We start from the raw sequence: 16429 nt of genomic DNA, 5'->3' as shown, positions 1-16429 counted from the left end.
GGTGGTCTGAAAGCCATGGAATTTGAATCTATGATCGGAATGTTCAAGTTGAATTGGATAAAAGCTTTTTTTGGCAAAGCCTGGTTCTATATGGTTTGAATATACCAAAATGTTTATTCCAGAAAGTTGAAGGGTTGGAATTTTTGTTGAGAAATGATTTTGAGATTTCTAAACTGCCTGTAAGGCTGTCAAATTTCCGTAAATAGATCTTGTATTACTGGAATATGACTACTCAGAATATGTGGAGTCAGAGGTGGTCATTGTATTTCTTGACTTTTATAAAGCGTTTGATACAGTGGAACACCCATTTATATATAAGCTTTTATATTTGTCTGGCTTTGGAGAAAACTTCTTTTCAGTAGTAAAAATTTTATACAAGGACATCAATAGTAACATACTGTTCTATCCCAATACCTCAAAAAAATTTCCTATTAACAAATCTGTGCGTTAGGGCTGCCCAATTTCCCCTTTATACTCCCAACTGTTACAGACTTACTTCCTTTAAAGATTTTGAATAGGCCCGATATATATGATCTATCTATATTTCAGAGAGATATTCGAGGCTTTGAAACGGTAGTCCACAAACCAATGGGTGACGTCATGGTGGCTACGTCCACTCGGCTCTGCTCAACTTCCCGGCGCCTTTAAATTGACTCATAGTGCTACCTGCTGTTGTCGAAGGTGAATTATTCAGCAATCATGAAAGGATTGATGAAATATAAGAACCTTTATTGATCCCTGTGGGGGAAATTCAGGCGTAGGTAGTATAGCCTGCATCAGACGTTAAATATCAACAGTATTTTGTCAAAACAGGAATAATCACATGTCCACACTAAGTAGCAGCAATGCATTGTAATTAATTGTACAAGTTCTAAAATCAATATCGTAAACAGTCACCAAATAGCAGCAATGCATTGTAATTAATTGTACAAATTCTAAAATCAATATCGTAAACAGTCACCAAATAGCAGCAATGCATTGTAATTAAATTGTGCAAGTTCTAAAATCAATAGTCCAGGACAGTTCACAACATCAGGTCAGGATCAGATCTATACTAAAACCCCAGTGTGGAAGGGAACAGCCAAAACCTCAATAGCATAATCCTGGCACCTCAAAGAATCTAACATAACTGCATTAGCATAACCCTATTAGCCTAATCCTGGCCTCGTCATCATTCATGTCTGCCTGGACAAACAACAATCAATAGATTGGGCATACATACAATACAACATCAGTAGATATGAGATGTAGGTTGTCAGGTATAAGGGATCTATCAGATATAATAGATCTATGTCAGTAGGTATAGGTGGCTGGGGGGGGGGCAGGTGGTAATTGTGGTACTGAATCGAGGGGGCAGGCTTGTTATGGAGCCTGATGGCTGTTGGTACAAAACACTGGCCAAGACGTTTCATGGTTTGCCGGGGGTAACGAGTCTGTGACTGAATGAGATCCTCCTCCCCATTAGCCTCAACATTCTCAGAACAGTCCAGTTTGTTATTCATTTGTACTCTCGGGAACTTGTAGGTGCTTACTATCCCCACCTTCTCCCTCCGGATGGTGATGGGATCAGGGGTCCCCTTCTTGCTCCGTCAGTAGTCCACCGCCATCTCACTGGTCTTACTGATGTTAAGCTGGAGGTGGTTGTTGTCGCACGACTTCATGAAGCGCTCCACCAGGTCTCTGTACTCCCCCCTCATTGTCATCCGTAATGCAGCCGAGGACGGAGGAGTCGTCGGAGGACTTCTGTAGGAAGAAAGATTGTGCCAAAAGTCGTGATTTTTTTTTTTTGTCTTTGGAGATTTATTTTTGTACTTGTGAGACGTGCTGTATTTGCTTCTGAAGCATGACGTATTAGAAATACGCTTGTTTGATCGGTATATTTTGTGTTTGCAAAACCAAAATGCAGTAGTTTAACGGTGTTCTGTATTTGTGTAACAGGGACTACTAGGGGTAGGATACTTCAACAGGTTCCCTAGGTGCCGTCAATGCCACCTAGGGAATTGTACCCCAGGAAATACACTCTCGGCACTACTTCAAGATATGCACACCGATATGTTTAAAGAAGCAGAGACGTGCCTCCAAATTCAACCAAAAGAACATTTGCTTTATTAACTGATACTCTTATAAAAGCACCGGAAACTGCTATGAAGCACAGAATGTTGTTAGCGATTTTATTTAGAAACAAATCTTTATCATTTGTATTAGTAATGGGGGGGGGGCGATGGCAGGGGGAAGGACTTAATAGATGATCAGCACACCACATGCTTGTGCCCAGAGCTCACACACACTGCAAAACAAAGCGAGTGGACGTTTAACACAAAAGCATGCAAGTGTAAACTACTAATAAGACACGTTAGGCACTAGCTAACGGGTCTGACCCTTTAGCCGAGCGGTTATTGATGTCGCCTTGTGGTGCGGTACACCACATATCGAATCCCGCACCGGGCAAGGTTACACTATTCCCCGAACAGGCGCCCCGACCGACCAGAGAAGGCGCTAACGCAGCGACCACAACACATACCCACATTCAGCACCCGGCCAATCCGGAGTTAACACGGGGATTCGATCCGGCGATCCCCATGTTGGTAGGGGATGGAATAGACCGCCACACCACCCGGACGCCCACACTCCCCCCCACCCTTATTACAGGGAGTACATGTAGACCAGGCTAGTTTGGCGGCAGTTCTCCCAGGCCGAGTTATTTGAAGCCCAAATGTTGATGCCTCCTGCAGCCTTCGGCCTCTCTGTGCCTGAGCAGGAAGTAAGGTGATGGAAATCTCTGCTTTGGTCTCGTTCTTTTGATGGTCCAGCACTGCTGATTAATAATTGTCCTCAAACAGGAGTGAGTACCCAGTAAAGACAGTCATAGCACACTCCAGAGGGACCACGGAGCCCCACGATACAAGGCGGTGCTTGATGTGCTCGAAGATATTTTCCCTTTATTTTTTACATTACTTTGTAAGTCTGACTCAAGAGTATGCCTGTACTTACCGCTGCTGTTTCTTTTGAGGGTTGCCACCACTGCTGCTTTGCCTTTTTTATAACATGGTTTATTTTGCCCCAGCGGTGGATCTAGAGATTTTTTCCTGGGGTGGCAAGACTGTGTCCCAGAGGTGGCAGCTGCCACTCCTTTGCCACCCCTGTAGATCCGCGCCTGTGAGGGGGAGGGGGATTCTAAATCGGCGGCTTCTGTTTGAGATGAGTTTGGCGCGGGTCTCATTGACCTTCACCATGCATGTACATAAAATATACTTTAAAAACATATTATCTGATTTATAAATGGGGTGGCAAGACTGTGTGCCAGAGGTGGCAGCTGCCACCCCTTGCCACCCTGTAGATCCGCCCCTGTTTTGCCCCCCCTTTGCTCCGAGGTTAGACTGAACTGGCCCAAGGAATTGCTCCCTGTATGGAGGCAGCTCGGAGCCATTAATTTAGCCACCCCTATAGTCTAACGTCGTGCTTCCTGAGTAACGGTGGGGTTTTCTTTTGCTTTGTATGTGTATCATGTTATCGATTTTGACGAACTACTGTAGCAAGCGTTGGGCTCTTTCGTGGAACTTGGAGGTGTAGCCGCTTTGCCGGTGGGGGGACAGCAGCTAGGGGGCGCCCCTCTTTCGAATCACTTGTGTAACCGGTTATTTTCTCGCCCGGTGCGGGATTCGATACGGGGTGTACTGCACCACAAGGCGGCGTCACTAACCGCTCGGCTAAAGGGTCAGACCCGTTAGCTAGGGGACTAACGGGTCTTATTAGTAGTTTACAGTAGTGTGATCCTGCCACGCGCTACGCCCCCCTGGTGAAACGTCTCACTGCCAGGTGAAAAGAAGCGGCTGGCGACTCCACATTATCGGAGGAGGCGTGTGGTAGTGTGGCGTGATTTTGTTTTCGTACCCGTTTTCCGGGAACTCTGCCTCTGATTGGCTAGTACTCGTTGCGAGCGCGTTCACCGGGATTCCGGGAAGACCCGCCCCTACTCTATCTCTGATTGGCTAACCGTATCCCTAACCAACCTAATCAACGGAGGCAACGAGTACTAGCCAATCAGAGGCAGAGTTCCCGGAAAACGGGTACGGAAACAAAATCGTGCGGCAGCCCCCCTACCCCCCACCCCCGAATCGGCAGATGGGGTGGAGCAGAGATCGGGACGGCCCGGAAGAGTGAGGTAATTTACCAAGTGCAATTGGGGAGAAGAAAAAAAAGGGGGGGGGGAATTAGACACAGGTGCGCCCCATGCTACCCATCAACTGGCAATTGGTCCTGAGTCCTCACAGGTGACTTCCTGCGTAAGGGGCGGGTCACCAGCACGCAGGGATCCGCCTACTGTCTCTCTGGGACACGTGGCGTTTGTGCGCAGAGTTTGGAGGACGCAGGCGGCGTTGAGAAAATGCCTTTGTAGCACAGCAGTCCACTTCACTGCCCCTGTCTGAACCCTGAATCTTCATGGAGTCTAGAGTCATATAACACTGGGCTGCCGACAAAGAGAAGAAGATCTTAAACGGCTCAATCCGGGTAGTTTTTCAGGGTGCTTTTCACAGTGTGGCCTTCCAGGGAGGGTTTTGATGCACATGGCATGCACCCCCCCCCCTTCCACCGGGGTCCCTTGAGCCCAGTGTGAGAATATTCTCTCAGGATGCAGCCATCACCTCTGAATGGAAACGTTGCTCATCTATATGTGTAATATTCACAATTGTAATTACATTTGATCATCAAGTTATCCCCCTTTTGTACCCCATGTGCACTTTCTCCACGAGTCCTCCCGCGATGCGACGGTGCAATAAATTCCTCTCCCATTTGTTCCCCAGTGAGCAACAAAGAAGAAGGGAAGGAGCTCGACGGCGGCACACGTGTGAGCGACAAAGTGTCTCTCTACAAAGGAGACATCACCATCTTGGAGGTGGACGCCATAGTCAATGCTGGTAAGTACTCAGCAAGTGTGTGGTGCTCCGAGCTGTTTGGGCAGCGTGTGCAGCTTTTTTTGGGTTGTCCTCTGCTGCCCTCTAGTGTTGCAATGTAGAAAGTGCTGCCTCCCGAAGAAGGCTAGATTGAATAGCTGAGAGCAATTACATGACGAACTGATTTATGTGAACGCCGGATGTCGGTGAATATTTGGTTTCGGCAGCCGTTCGAAGGCTTCTTCATCGCATCTCTCTTCCTCTCACCTTTGTAGCACAGCCATGTTGGGCTGAACAGACACATAACCGATGCATCTTATGGGAGTTGCGGGGGCGTACTTCTGCAACGCTGAGGGGCAAATACTGACTCTCCAAAAGAGGCAGTGAGCAGTCATCCAGAGGTGAAGCAGGAGCAAACCGGATCTATTGGTGTTTGTGTTATGTGGCTTTGTGAAGGCTCCTCAAAACCCACACGCCTTGTCAGAGGTGCTGAGACATTAGTCGACCTTTTGTCTCTGCCTGTTGCTGACGGCTGCTTTGCAGCTACAGAACCAGTACCAGCTTGGGGCTCTGCTCACAATGGCCTGTTGCACACATACGTGTCTTCCATATGTGTGTCCTTCTTGTCCAGTGTTGCTTTTACAGGGATCTTTCCACTGTGCCTGTTGTGTAAAAGAAATACACCATTAAGTGGGTAAGGGAGATGGACGTTAACACTCAGAGAAGACTTGTTAGAATGGAAGTAAGCCATCCTCAGCAACATCCCAAAGACAAAGATTTAGGGTAAGGATGCAACACATCTAGATATTATGACGATAATATCGATTCATCAATAGACTCCTTCACAAGTGTAGCGTTTATTATGGCCCTGACAGGCTTCATGTGCCACGCCAGTAGGGGTTATTACAAGTGTAGGCCTCGGTGGTAGTGAATGCTGAGAGTCAAGGCGACCGCACAGTGGTATCGCCTCATGTGCGGAGGAGTGTTCCTGGGGCCTTCCGAGAACCCGTGTAAGTCACCTTCGCTTCATCAACGATCCGCATTACTCGGTTATGCTTTGAGGTCAATACTCTAATTAAACCGACGAGACCGGCTGAAACGGTGAAGATGAATTATGGCTCTCGTGCCTCTCAAATTACCAGCTTTGTTTTCTCTACTCAAATGACTGTGAGGGGAAACTAATCGATGTAATTACAGGAGGTTGGGGTTTTTCTGTATGACACTGATTTATACCGTTTTAGCAGCGGCGGTCATGTTGGGTTTACATGCACACTTTTTTGTTTTTAGCATCCTGACCGGAGACCCCGGGTCAGCTGTTTACATGTAATGTGATGTAATAACCGGTGTTTACCTGCGCCTATGCATCGAATCGGAACAGCTGTGTGACTTTTTTCTTTTGTTTGTGTGTGTGGACTTGTTTGAATAGGTCGTTATTTCTTGTTTTCCTACCGTCTAGGCGTCCAATATTGAGAGTTTATTTCGAATTGGTCGGGGCCCACCCCGCCCCCCGACCCGCCCCCCGGCTTGGAACCGACTGGACTTCCGGTGCCACATATTCCCGCCAACACGCTGTTCGGAGAGCCGGTTGAATATTGCGGAGGAGCTGTCTCCGTGTGTCGCTGTGCCGGATCAAGGCCCTGGCAGTCCCCCAAACGTCCCCCGTTTGCCAAAATAATCCCTGACAGCGGTCCCCTTCCCAACTCTCATTGGCATTGCCCCGGGAAAACGTCGTCTCTATTAGCTTTTACTGAAGTAAGAGGCTAACTGGATAGCCAAGAATGACGCGGCGTGGGAAAACTCGATTCACTTCACTTGGCACAATTAGCCAGTACATTATTAAATAACAGTTTGTTGCTCTCTGATAGGCTGCTGGGGGGGGGGCACACAAAGAAGCGGTTTATGATATACTATGTGGCTACAGATGGATTGGAGTTTTATTTATTCTGTTTTTTTACATGTTTGACCGGTTCCGCGGTCCATAAGAGAAGGATGCCAGACCCGGCGAGTGTTGGCGCGCTAGCTAGCCACTGTGGCTAAAAACAAGCCGGTGCTAGGTAGCGGCAGAACCCGCCGGCAGTACAAATTCAGGGATCGGCGATCTTGAGCAAAGCCAGGAAAGCCCAGTCTGAGTGTTAGGTGGCCACAGCCGAGACACGGTAGAATCCGGTCATGAATTAAACAATAATCGGCTGTATTTCCAGAAATCGGACAAAAAAGGCTCAGTGATGACGTGTAAACGTAACCGTCGCCCACGACCACGGCTGAGGATTGAGTCCATACGGTTCTCGCCACATACGGCCGCCGGCACTACAGAACTTCAGGGCGATCAAGTCTGTACAACAATCGACGATCGGATAAAAGCCATAAAATTAAACAGGCAAACCATAAAATCAATTGAAAGCTGTGACAATTTGGAAAGAAAGGAAAACAAAAAACAAAAAAACGGTGGCGCAGTGGTTAGTGCGGCCGCCTCACAGCAAGAAGGTCCTGGCCTGGGTTCGAGCCCCGGGGTAGTCCAACCTTGGTGGGTCGTCCTGGGTCGTCCTCTGTGTGGAGTTTGCATGTTCTCCCCATGTCTGCGTAGGTTTCCTCCGGGGGCTCCGGTTTCCTCCCACAGCCCAAAGACATGTAGGTCAGGTGAATAGGCCGTACTACATTGTCCCTAGGTATGTGTGTGTGTGTGTGTGTGGGGGGGGGGGGGGTTGTGGGCCCTGTGATGGCCTGGCGGCCTGTCCAGGGTGTCTCCCCGCCTGCCGCCCAATGACTGCTGGGATAGGCTCCAGCATCCCCGCGACCCTGAGAGCAGGATAAGCGGTTCAGATAATGGATGGACGGAGAAAAAAAACCAAGCCGTCAACTGACAACCGAAATGACGTAGCAGGGTATGCTCAGCAGAACGCAGCCAGAAAGGTTATAATAATAATAATACGTCTTATTTGTGGGCGCCTTTCAGAGGACTCGAGGACACTTTATAGAACACAGTTAAAAAAAGGTCGAATTGTTGACACGTTACAGTTTTTCTCTTGATCGCTCAACGAAAAGGTTTAAACCACCCCTCTGCAGATTAGTTTGGGCCTGTTTATTGTGATTGAGATATTTACATGGAGCATTTTCATTCCGTTCGGGTTTTTAAACCGATAATAATCGGCATATTAGGCTCCATGTAGCCGCTGAGAGACATTCAGGCCTTAATTGAGCTGTGTGCTGGCCAGGGGCCAGTTCAGTCTGTTTATCACACTGACAGCGTCTGAGGGGTTGAAGGAACTGCTGACTCTTGCCAGAACGCCTCCTCCCCTTTAACAGTTGGCACATGTTGGTCTATTCTTCCTGTATACCAATTGTCTTTTTACAGGTGGTTGATACGATAAGAAAATAGAAGTGGACTTTCCAGTCCATTTCTTTTTCTCACCACCAATGACTGCAACGCTAAACAATGGGGATGCATTGCGAACGTGACCGCGCATTGACTGAGCATGCGAGGCTAAAAACACGTTCCAGTTGCTATGGTAAAACAAACTTTTGGCACTTTGAAGTTCACTTATTACACGGCGACACGTTTGTCTGGTGTCGTGGTCCGGGTACTCCGTGCACAGCTATGGGGGGGGCCTGGTACTTTTTACGCTTCATACTTTATGAGACCACCTGCCAGCTGACTCCACTATGGCCGCTGGTCCTTCTGCAAGCCATGGGGGGGCTTTACAACCTGGTTGACATTACAGAAGAGGTATAAAGTGTCATATCCTTACGAATGGCATAGCCAAAGATATTAAGACAGATTTTAAAAGACAATTTTAAGACGTCTCGTAAATCAGACATGAGCGGGATGAGATTTGAAAGCATTCAAAGGTCAAGACGTCACACACGAGACGTGAAAGGTTTGTCGTCCGTGTTTCTCAGCCGGATGAGAAACCATTTCAGATTTTTTCCCCAGTAATTTCTTTGCGCAAGTCTTACAGAAAGTGCATTTCCCTCTGTGACTCCTTCGTAAATAGCAATGTCTCTGAGGAGAACCGTGTGTGATGGTGGTACCAAGTGAGCTTAACAACCACCCCCTCCCAGTGTCACGTATTCAGTCTGAGAAGCGGTCCGACTTGTGTTATTTCACTCCGGACAAACCGTGCCTTCATACCACCTGATAAGTACGAGAGAGATGGACACCTGTGATCTTTTGTGTGATCTCAGGTGTGGAATACTGGAATAGCCGCCCGGCTTTGTGCGAGCCGGAGAACATAGCAGCTGTTTCCTCGCCGTGGAGGGTCTCGCCGCCCAACAGCACTACAAATTAGGTGGGACTGGCGGTAAACTGACCTGACTCACGCAGAAGGAGCGGTGGAAACTGTGAGCAAGTTTTTGTGTGTGCTTCAGAGGAAGTCTTCGGATTGTGTGTTCCCAAAAATACTTGACAAAACATTCTTCCAAGTAGTCCATGACGCCGTGGCTCTCGTCCAAGAACTGTTGAGCAACACCGGCCCTTTGCTGTAAACAATGTTAACAGCGGCGCTGAGGTCGGGCTTCGCACGTCGCTGAACTTCTCGAGTCGGATCTCTCAGCTTTCATCGAGTCGCTGCGTTTCGGGTCCAGCTCGCAGCCTTTCCACCCCCTCAGGCTGTTCCTCGTTTAGGCGAGGAGGAAGTGGGCTGCTTTTACGAGGCTTTGATCACTTTTTATTTTTTAATTTCGATTTTGGTATACTGTATTAATCCCCGGTGGGGGAAATTCCTCTCTGCATTTACGCCATCCTAGCTGTGTAGCTAGGAGCAGTGGGCAGCCGCCGTGCAGCGTCCAGAGACCGACTCCCGTTCGTCATGCCGTGCCTTGCTCAGGGGCACAGACGAGAGTATAAACCCTAACACGCATGCCTTTTTGATGGTGGGGGAAACCGGAGCACCCGGAGAAAACCCAACGCAGACACGGGGAGAACATGCACACTCCACACAGAGGACGACCTGGGATGACCCCCGAGGTTGGACTACCCCGGGGTTCGAACCCGGGACCTTCTTGCTGTGAGGCGACAGTGCTAACCACTGGGCCACCGTGCCGCCACTTCTTGAAGATGATTGGAAAAACAAATGTAACTCTTTCCAGATTTGGATCAAACGGTTAGCGTGGTCGCCTCACAGAAAGAAGGTCCTGGATTCGAACCCCAGGGTTGTCCAACCTTGGGGGTCATCCCAGGTCGTCCTCTGCTCTGATGGACTGGCGGCCTGTCCAGGGTGTCTCCCCGCCTGCCGCTCAATGACTGCTGGGATAGGCTCCAGCATCCCCGCGACCCTGGGTAAGGATAGGCGGTTTGGATAATGGATGGACGGATGGGTCAAACGGTGCGTCACATTGATGGTCAACAAGCAAAATCTCTGGTAGAACGATGACAGCTGAGATGAGGGTCATTGTAAATTGTAAGGGGTGTTTCTGAAAAAGTAAGTATGCCACCACCCCTTACAGATTTAGCTATCTCAGCTATTGTACACAATGGGATGCAGCTATTTTTTCCAAAATGTTCATATTGGTGGAGCTCATCATATTCAGTGATGACCTAAGAAGATATAGCCTGGATGAAACTAAACTGTGCCAATATGGGATTGATATGCATAGGTGATTATGCACCATCACTTGATATGCTTTTGGTAGGTCTATGTATTGTAGGTCATTTGACAGGAAAACAGAATACAGCAGCTGGTTCAGACAGGTGACGCGTCCCCATATGAGATAACGGCATGGACAAAATACCCAACCTAGACCAGCGGCCCTAACTTAGCGAGCAGCGGCCAGCCTGGCAATGCTTTTATAGTGGCTTCGTATAGCTTTTAGAGGATGTCAGGGTGCTTTATGTCTCCCATTAAAGTTTAATTATTAGGCTCATTGAGTTTCTAATTCTTCCTTAATTCTGTTTGAACGGAGGCGGGACAAGAGGTGCTCAACCTGTCACCTGGGTGAGAGGCCGAAGACGGCGGGGCCGCGGGGCAACGGTGACTCAGATAACTGCAGGGGACGGAGGGCAGGAGGGACGTGAAGTGACAAGGTGGCTTGGGTTGTGCCACCCGGCCCCGGGCAGAAGGGCCGGAGGAGCCCGCTTTCTTAAAACCGGACCTCCCGTCCTCCCAATAATCTACTGTTTCGCTCCACTGGCTGTATAATCAGCCCTCGCCCGTACGAACCCCTGGTGGTAAATAAGGGTTTGCACAACACTCCCACTTCCTGTCAGTCTACATAATGTCCAGTTAACTTGTTGAAGCCTCAAGACCGTGAAGAAGGCTGGGTCGTCTCAGCTCTCTGGCGTAGTAGTGGGCAGCGTGGGCGCTACGGAGGAGAGCGGAGTCGGTGGTGGAGGCACGGCCTCGCGCCGAGCGGAGCGGCCTCACCGAAAGACGAAACGGCGTTCGAGTAGGATTTAGGGTTAATCCATATCTTTTACGTCGCTCCGGCCTTTCAAACGTGAGGTAATGTCTGCCATTTTGCCTCCCCGGCTCCCCTCGCAGGGTTCACGCGAGTGTCATCGGCGCGCTCTCAGATCAGAAGGAGGTCGTAAAGATAGCGGTGTGAAGTGGAGAGGAGGGTTTTTTTCTCTCTCTCCAAATGATGACTGTGGTAATTATACAGAGGGGTTGACTCCTAATCCATTACCCGTTGTAAAGCTTTCCCATCTCTCTGTATTAAATCTTTTTTTCTTATCTTCTTACAGGAGCCAATTTAGGGTGCACGGGGAATCTGGTTATGAATGCTATAAAGAACCTGAAGAGGTTGAGGCGAGTGCCAGGGAGGTTATTGATATGCAGGAGTGTGAAGCCACTCACTGCAGCCATCACAGGCTTGATGAGAGCACTGACCCTTGGAGGGCAGCGCTCCATGATCCAGCGGAGATTGACTTTTATATGTTTTTGATATGCACATTCGAGTCAGACGCTGTCCACCCACAGGGTCGCCTGGTGCGCCGGTAAGACTGTTTACACTCAGTCATTCGAGCGTAATGCTGCACAGTGCAGAGGGTTACATGCACAGCCCCAGCCAGTACGGAGCAGAATAGGACATTATCCTGCACCTGGACAGGAGGAACATTTGATAGTGGTGCTTATATATATATCAAAAACTTTGTTAAAAGAAACACTCGATGGTGGGGAAAGTGCTCAACAAATAAGGAGCAAAATAAATAAAATATAAAAAAAAATCATCATAAAGAATTTACTTGACTCACTGGATTTTATATATATATATATATATATATATATATCATTTTTTTCAGAAACCATCAATGGTGTTGATAAAAGTGCTCAACAAATGAGTGGAATATTTTTATATACATAAAATGTAAATAGCAAATATATATAAATATACTATATATAAATATATATAAATATATAAATATAACTTTGTTAAAAGAAACACTCAATGGTAGGGATGGTGCTCAACAAATAAGGAGCAATATATATATATATATATTTTAGGGTTTGTTTTTTTGGGGGGGGGTTTTATGGGGGTCTGCGATTCTTTATTTTTTTCCCGGGTAAATCAGTCGGCATGAAATTAAATATGGATGCCTCACATGCAATTAGCCTAATTCTGGCAAAGTCTCCCCCACGTGTCGGGTGAGGTGAGACTCGGAGCAGGCAAAATTAGTTTTCAAAATCACTTAATGGATATCATCTCCACTGTTCCAGCGAGATAAACTTATTGTCACTGCGGTTTATCGTCAGTTTAAATGACACCAGCACTAATTAGCATGGAAATGTCTTTTTTTTTTCCTTTTTGCTTTTATCAGTTAACGTGAACGTAATGAGACCGGGACATGGAGAGATGTAGAAAGAGAGAATAAACGAAAATATAATCATCTCCATAGAACTCTGCTGTGGACGAAAACAACAACAACAACAACAACTATAAAACCATAAACTAACAGCAAAAATGAGGCTGCATCTTATTGGGGTCGTTTTCTGGGAAATCTGCAGCTGCGTATTGAGAGAGGACTCTGGGCATCTGGGAGGGGGTTTTGCTTCAGTCGCCGGGCGGCGGTGATTAAAATGGGAAGGCGCGTGGCATCGGTGCCAAATGATGACGAGCAGAGAATAGTTTGTCCCTTCCTCTCGATCCTCAGCGGAGGGCGCCGTCACATTTAGTTACAGGTGACTCTCCGAGCACTCTGGGAAACGTGTTAACCCGCAAAAGCGGGGAGTACTAGAAGGTACACGACTGTACTTGGGCTGTACTTCACCGCCCGGGTCTAGACAGATGCTCAAGACTTCTCATTTCCTCGCTCCTAAGCCCGAGGATGCTCTTCTCCTTTTTTTCCCCTGGTTGTAACATATGACATTATATTCTGCTTTTCTGCCTCGTGAAAGCCGACACTCCCTCTTGAAATTCCTGGCTTTACGGCGTCCTGCTGCAGCGTTGTCCGGGGGGGGGGGATTGTTATGGCACCCTGACATCTTTTCCGAGGTTGCTGAATTATCTGATAGGTTGTCTCACCAATAAGCCCCCCGAACGCTTTGGCACTCCGCTTCTGTGGGACGGAGGAAAATGGATTTCACATGTTATACATATACCTCGGCCCTCTGGTTTTTCCAGCCCCGCCAGTAGGAGATCTTGCCGGCGTCGGCTTTCCGTGAGGGTTTTTTTTTTTACCCAGGCCGTGGACGCGGCTCAACGAGTCCATCCGTCTCCCTGTGCGGCGTCACAGCCTGCACCGTGCACTCGCCTCCTCGAGTGATGCAGCCATGCTCGTACCGACATCGGAGCGATTGGGAGTCCTCGGTCTCTCCTCTTCTCTGCACGTCCGTGTGCCTCTTCCTCTCTCGTCTTCCTCCGTCACATAGACACGCCGATCAAACTCTGCTCTATTCCTGCCGTCGTTATTTCCTTTTTATGCGAGCACACATACATGCACCTGGTCCTTGCTCGAGCTCTCTACTGTACTAATAACTTCTTGTACAAACTTGTGATTGTTGCACTGTCACACCAGGAATGAAAATCGATGCCCCCGGCCGGGAGAAGTTGCTGCTCTGCTGAACAGTGAAATGACTGCGGCGAGTGGGCTGCACTGGATCCCGCTCTAAAAGGGCCAGTTAATAGTATCGGCTCCGCCAGAGAGATACGGCACAGGGGGGCCAGGGTTTTCCTCTCGCCGTCAGGGTGTACGTAAGGTGACATTCCAGCTGGCGGGAGTCTCCGCCCGTTTGGGTTTCGGCTCGATCCCCCCCCCCCCCCACCTCTAATGTCCAGACTGCGATCAGCCTTGCACCGTCCCTTTTTTTTGTGTTTTTTTTTTTTTTTTTTTTGTATTTTTGGATCAACATGCTAATTGATGTTTATCTAATGTGTACGGCCTGCCGAGTGCCAACATGGCTCCCGGTTCTCCCCTACGCTCCTCCAAAATAGGAATAATTTTTCATGAGATGTGGCTAATGGAAAGTAATCATGGGAATCCGTGCTGTCGGTATGCATCCGGCCGGCACTTAGAAAAATGTCTCCCATTGCTTGGAGTGCTAATGGTGTATGACCATATTGAGTGTGCTGGGGGAGCAAACCTCTCTCTCTCTCTATATCTCAGTTGCACATTTTGTGCCACCCCCCCCCATCCCCCCATCCCCCACCCCCACAGGCACACAGACTTGCATGGATGGATGTTAAGGTAGTGAAATTTCCTCAGCACCTTCTTAGTGGTTGCCCGGGCTAATGAAGAGGCCCCTGTGGCAGCAGGTCCAGGCCCGACTTGTTTTTCTGCCTTTAAGACAGTAAACATAACTCATCACCGCGAAGGTGAGCCAACTACAGTCCCCCCGCAGTCCTGTTCATCTTCCTCCATCCCCCTTCCCCTCCCCTCTCCTCTCTCTCTTCGCCACCCTCAGTGCCGCCGCCTCCTCCTCCTCCTCATCCTGGAACACGCATTTTGAGAACGCCCTGCTTCATGCTGCACACGCGCCGGTCCTCATCCATCAGGCTCTTGAGTAATTGGAAGGGTTTTCAGACAGGGACCGCCGGGGTTCGTCTGAAAGCAGGACAGTGTTTCTCACCCCCCCGCCCCCGCCCCCGTCCCTCTTTTTCCCCTTGAGGATCAGTGGTCGTAAAATAATAGAGACAATTTATGAGTTGAACAAAAGTCGAACAAACACCGACAAAAGACAAAACATCGGCTTGGTTCAGGTTCTTTGCAGGTTTAGGACAATTGATGCTTGCTTAGAGCTCTGGCCCTTGAGCCATTAAGACCAGATGCTTTCTGGGTATCTGTAGATGCCATTTACTGTAGGGGAGATATATATATATATATATATATATATATATATGTGTGTGTGTGTGTGTGTGTGTGTGTGTGTATGTATATATATGATTCTATACATATGGTATGAGTGGACATGTGTGTGTGTGTGTGTGTGTGTGATAGATAGATAGATAGAGAGAGAGAGAGAGAGAGAGAGAGAGAGAGAGAGAGAGAGAGAGAGAGAGAGAGAGAGAGAGAGAGAGAGAGAGAGAGAGCGAGAGAGAGAGAGAGAGAGAGAGAGAGAGAGAGAGCAGAGAGCTGTCATTGCAGGGAAATGAAATGTGTCTGTGTCGCTCTTTGGACCAGGTAAAATGTCTGTTTTAACAGGTGCCATAGCTGGCAGGCGAGAGGATGGATGTGAGCAGACACGAAAGCCGTTCTTAATTCATTCCTCCGGCGAGCTGTAGGGGGCACTGTGGCTCCACCCGTGTCTCGCCGAGCACGGCGGCGGCGGCGCACGCCGGGCAGGCTCCGGGAGAGGAGGGACGAGGGAACCGGCTCGGCTCCTCAGACCGCTTCCTCCGAGGCGTCTGTTTGAAACCGTTGGAGGTGATGGACGGGATTTCCAAGGCATCAGCTTTCTGAGACAAGTCAAAGAGAATGTGGAGCGGTGGTGCCGCGTGTCGCGGGTTTGAGACAAAGAAAGAAAAAGAGGTGTGGGGGGGGGGACTAAATAAAAGATGAGAGATTGTGATTTGGGAAATTGATATGCTGGGGTACGTTAGCAGCGAAAGAGAAGGTACTCGGTGAGAGAGCCGCTTCCTCCTGTGCAGAAGCGGCGGTGATGACGTGTGCGCGCACACACGCATATGGCGTGTGTGTGTACCTGCTCAGGTTTGCATGTGCCAGGCGAAGGACGGGAAGAAAGAGAGGGCTTAGTCTTGGGTCACTTTACTCCACGTCTGAGTGGGGGGTTGGGGTGGGGGGGGGTGGAGGGTGAGCAGCTCCGTACTGGCAGAGTGACGGATGTGTGAAAGGAGAAGATTGGGGGAAATCAAGTCTTTTCACTGCTTGCACGTCTTTCCGCACAGTCCGCAGGCAGCAGCGGCGCCGTGCGCGCTCTCCAGCCCGCGAGCGCACCGGCCCCCGCACAATAGAGCCTCTTTCAGCAGCAGCTCATTCGCACCGTTTGTGTCCCGGCTCCCCCCCCCCCTTCCCTTCCCTTCCCTTCTCTTCCTCCCTCCGCCTTGTGTTTTCCTCGCCTCCGTCCATTTCGTCGGTTAATCTCGTTCATCGGATGATGTAAAACCTTCGGCTAAAGCCGCGGAAGGAAAAGGCGTCCGCGCCGAGT

At 49.0% G+C, this 16429-nt stretch overlaps 1 protein-coding gene across 2 annotated transcripts in view; it reads left to right on the top strand.

Annotated features, from left to right (window-relative positions):
* The window catches only part of macrod2 (mono-ADP ribosylhydrolase 2), a 622428-nt gene that overhangs the window by 22955 nt on the left and 583044 nt on the right, over positions 1–16429 (top strand). For both annotated transcript variants that reach the window (XM_056292387.1, XM_056292386.1), the window contains exon 3: positions 4803–4916. In XM_056292387.1, coding sequence (XP_056148362.1) covers positions 4803–4916 — 114 coding nt within the window. The remainder of the gene's footprint in view (positions 1–4802; positions 4917–16429) is intronic.

Source organism: Lampris incognitus, chromosome 13 (genome assembly GCF_029633865.1).
Source record: "Lampris incognitus isolate fLamInc1 chromosome 13, fLamInc1.hap2, whole genome shotgun sequence".
In the NCBI taxonomy this organism is placed as follows: Eukaryota; Metazoa; Chordata; class Actinopteri; order Lampriformes; family Lampridae; genus Lampris; species Lampris incognitus.
Note: the sequence above shows the minus strand (reverse complement) of the source record. Positions and strands in the feature narration are given on the sequence as shown.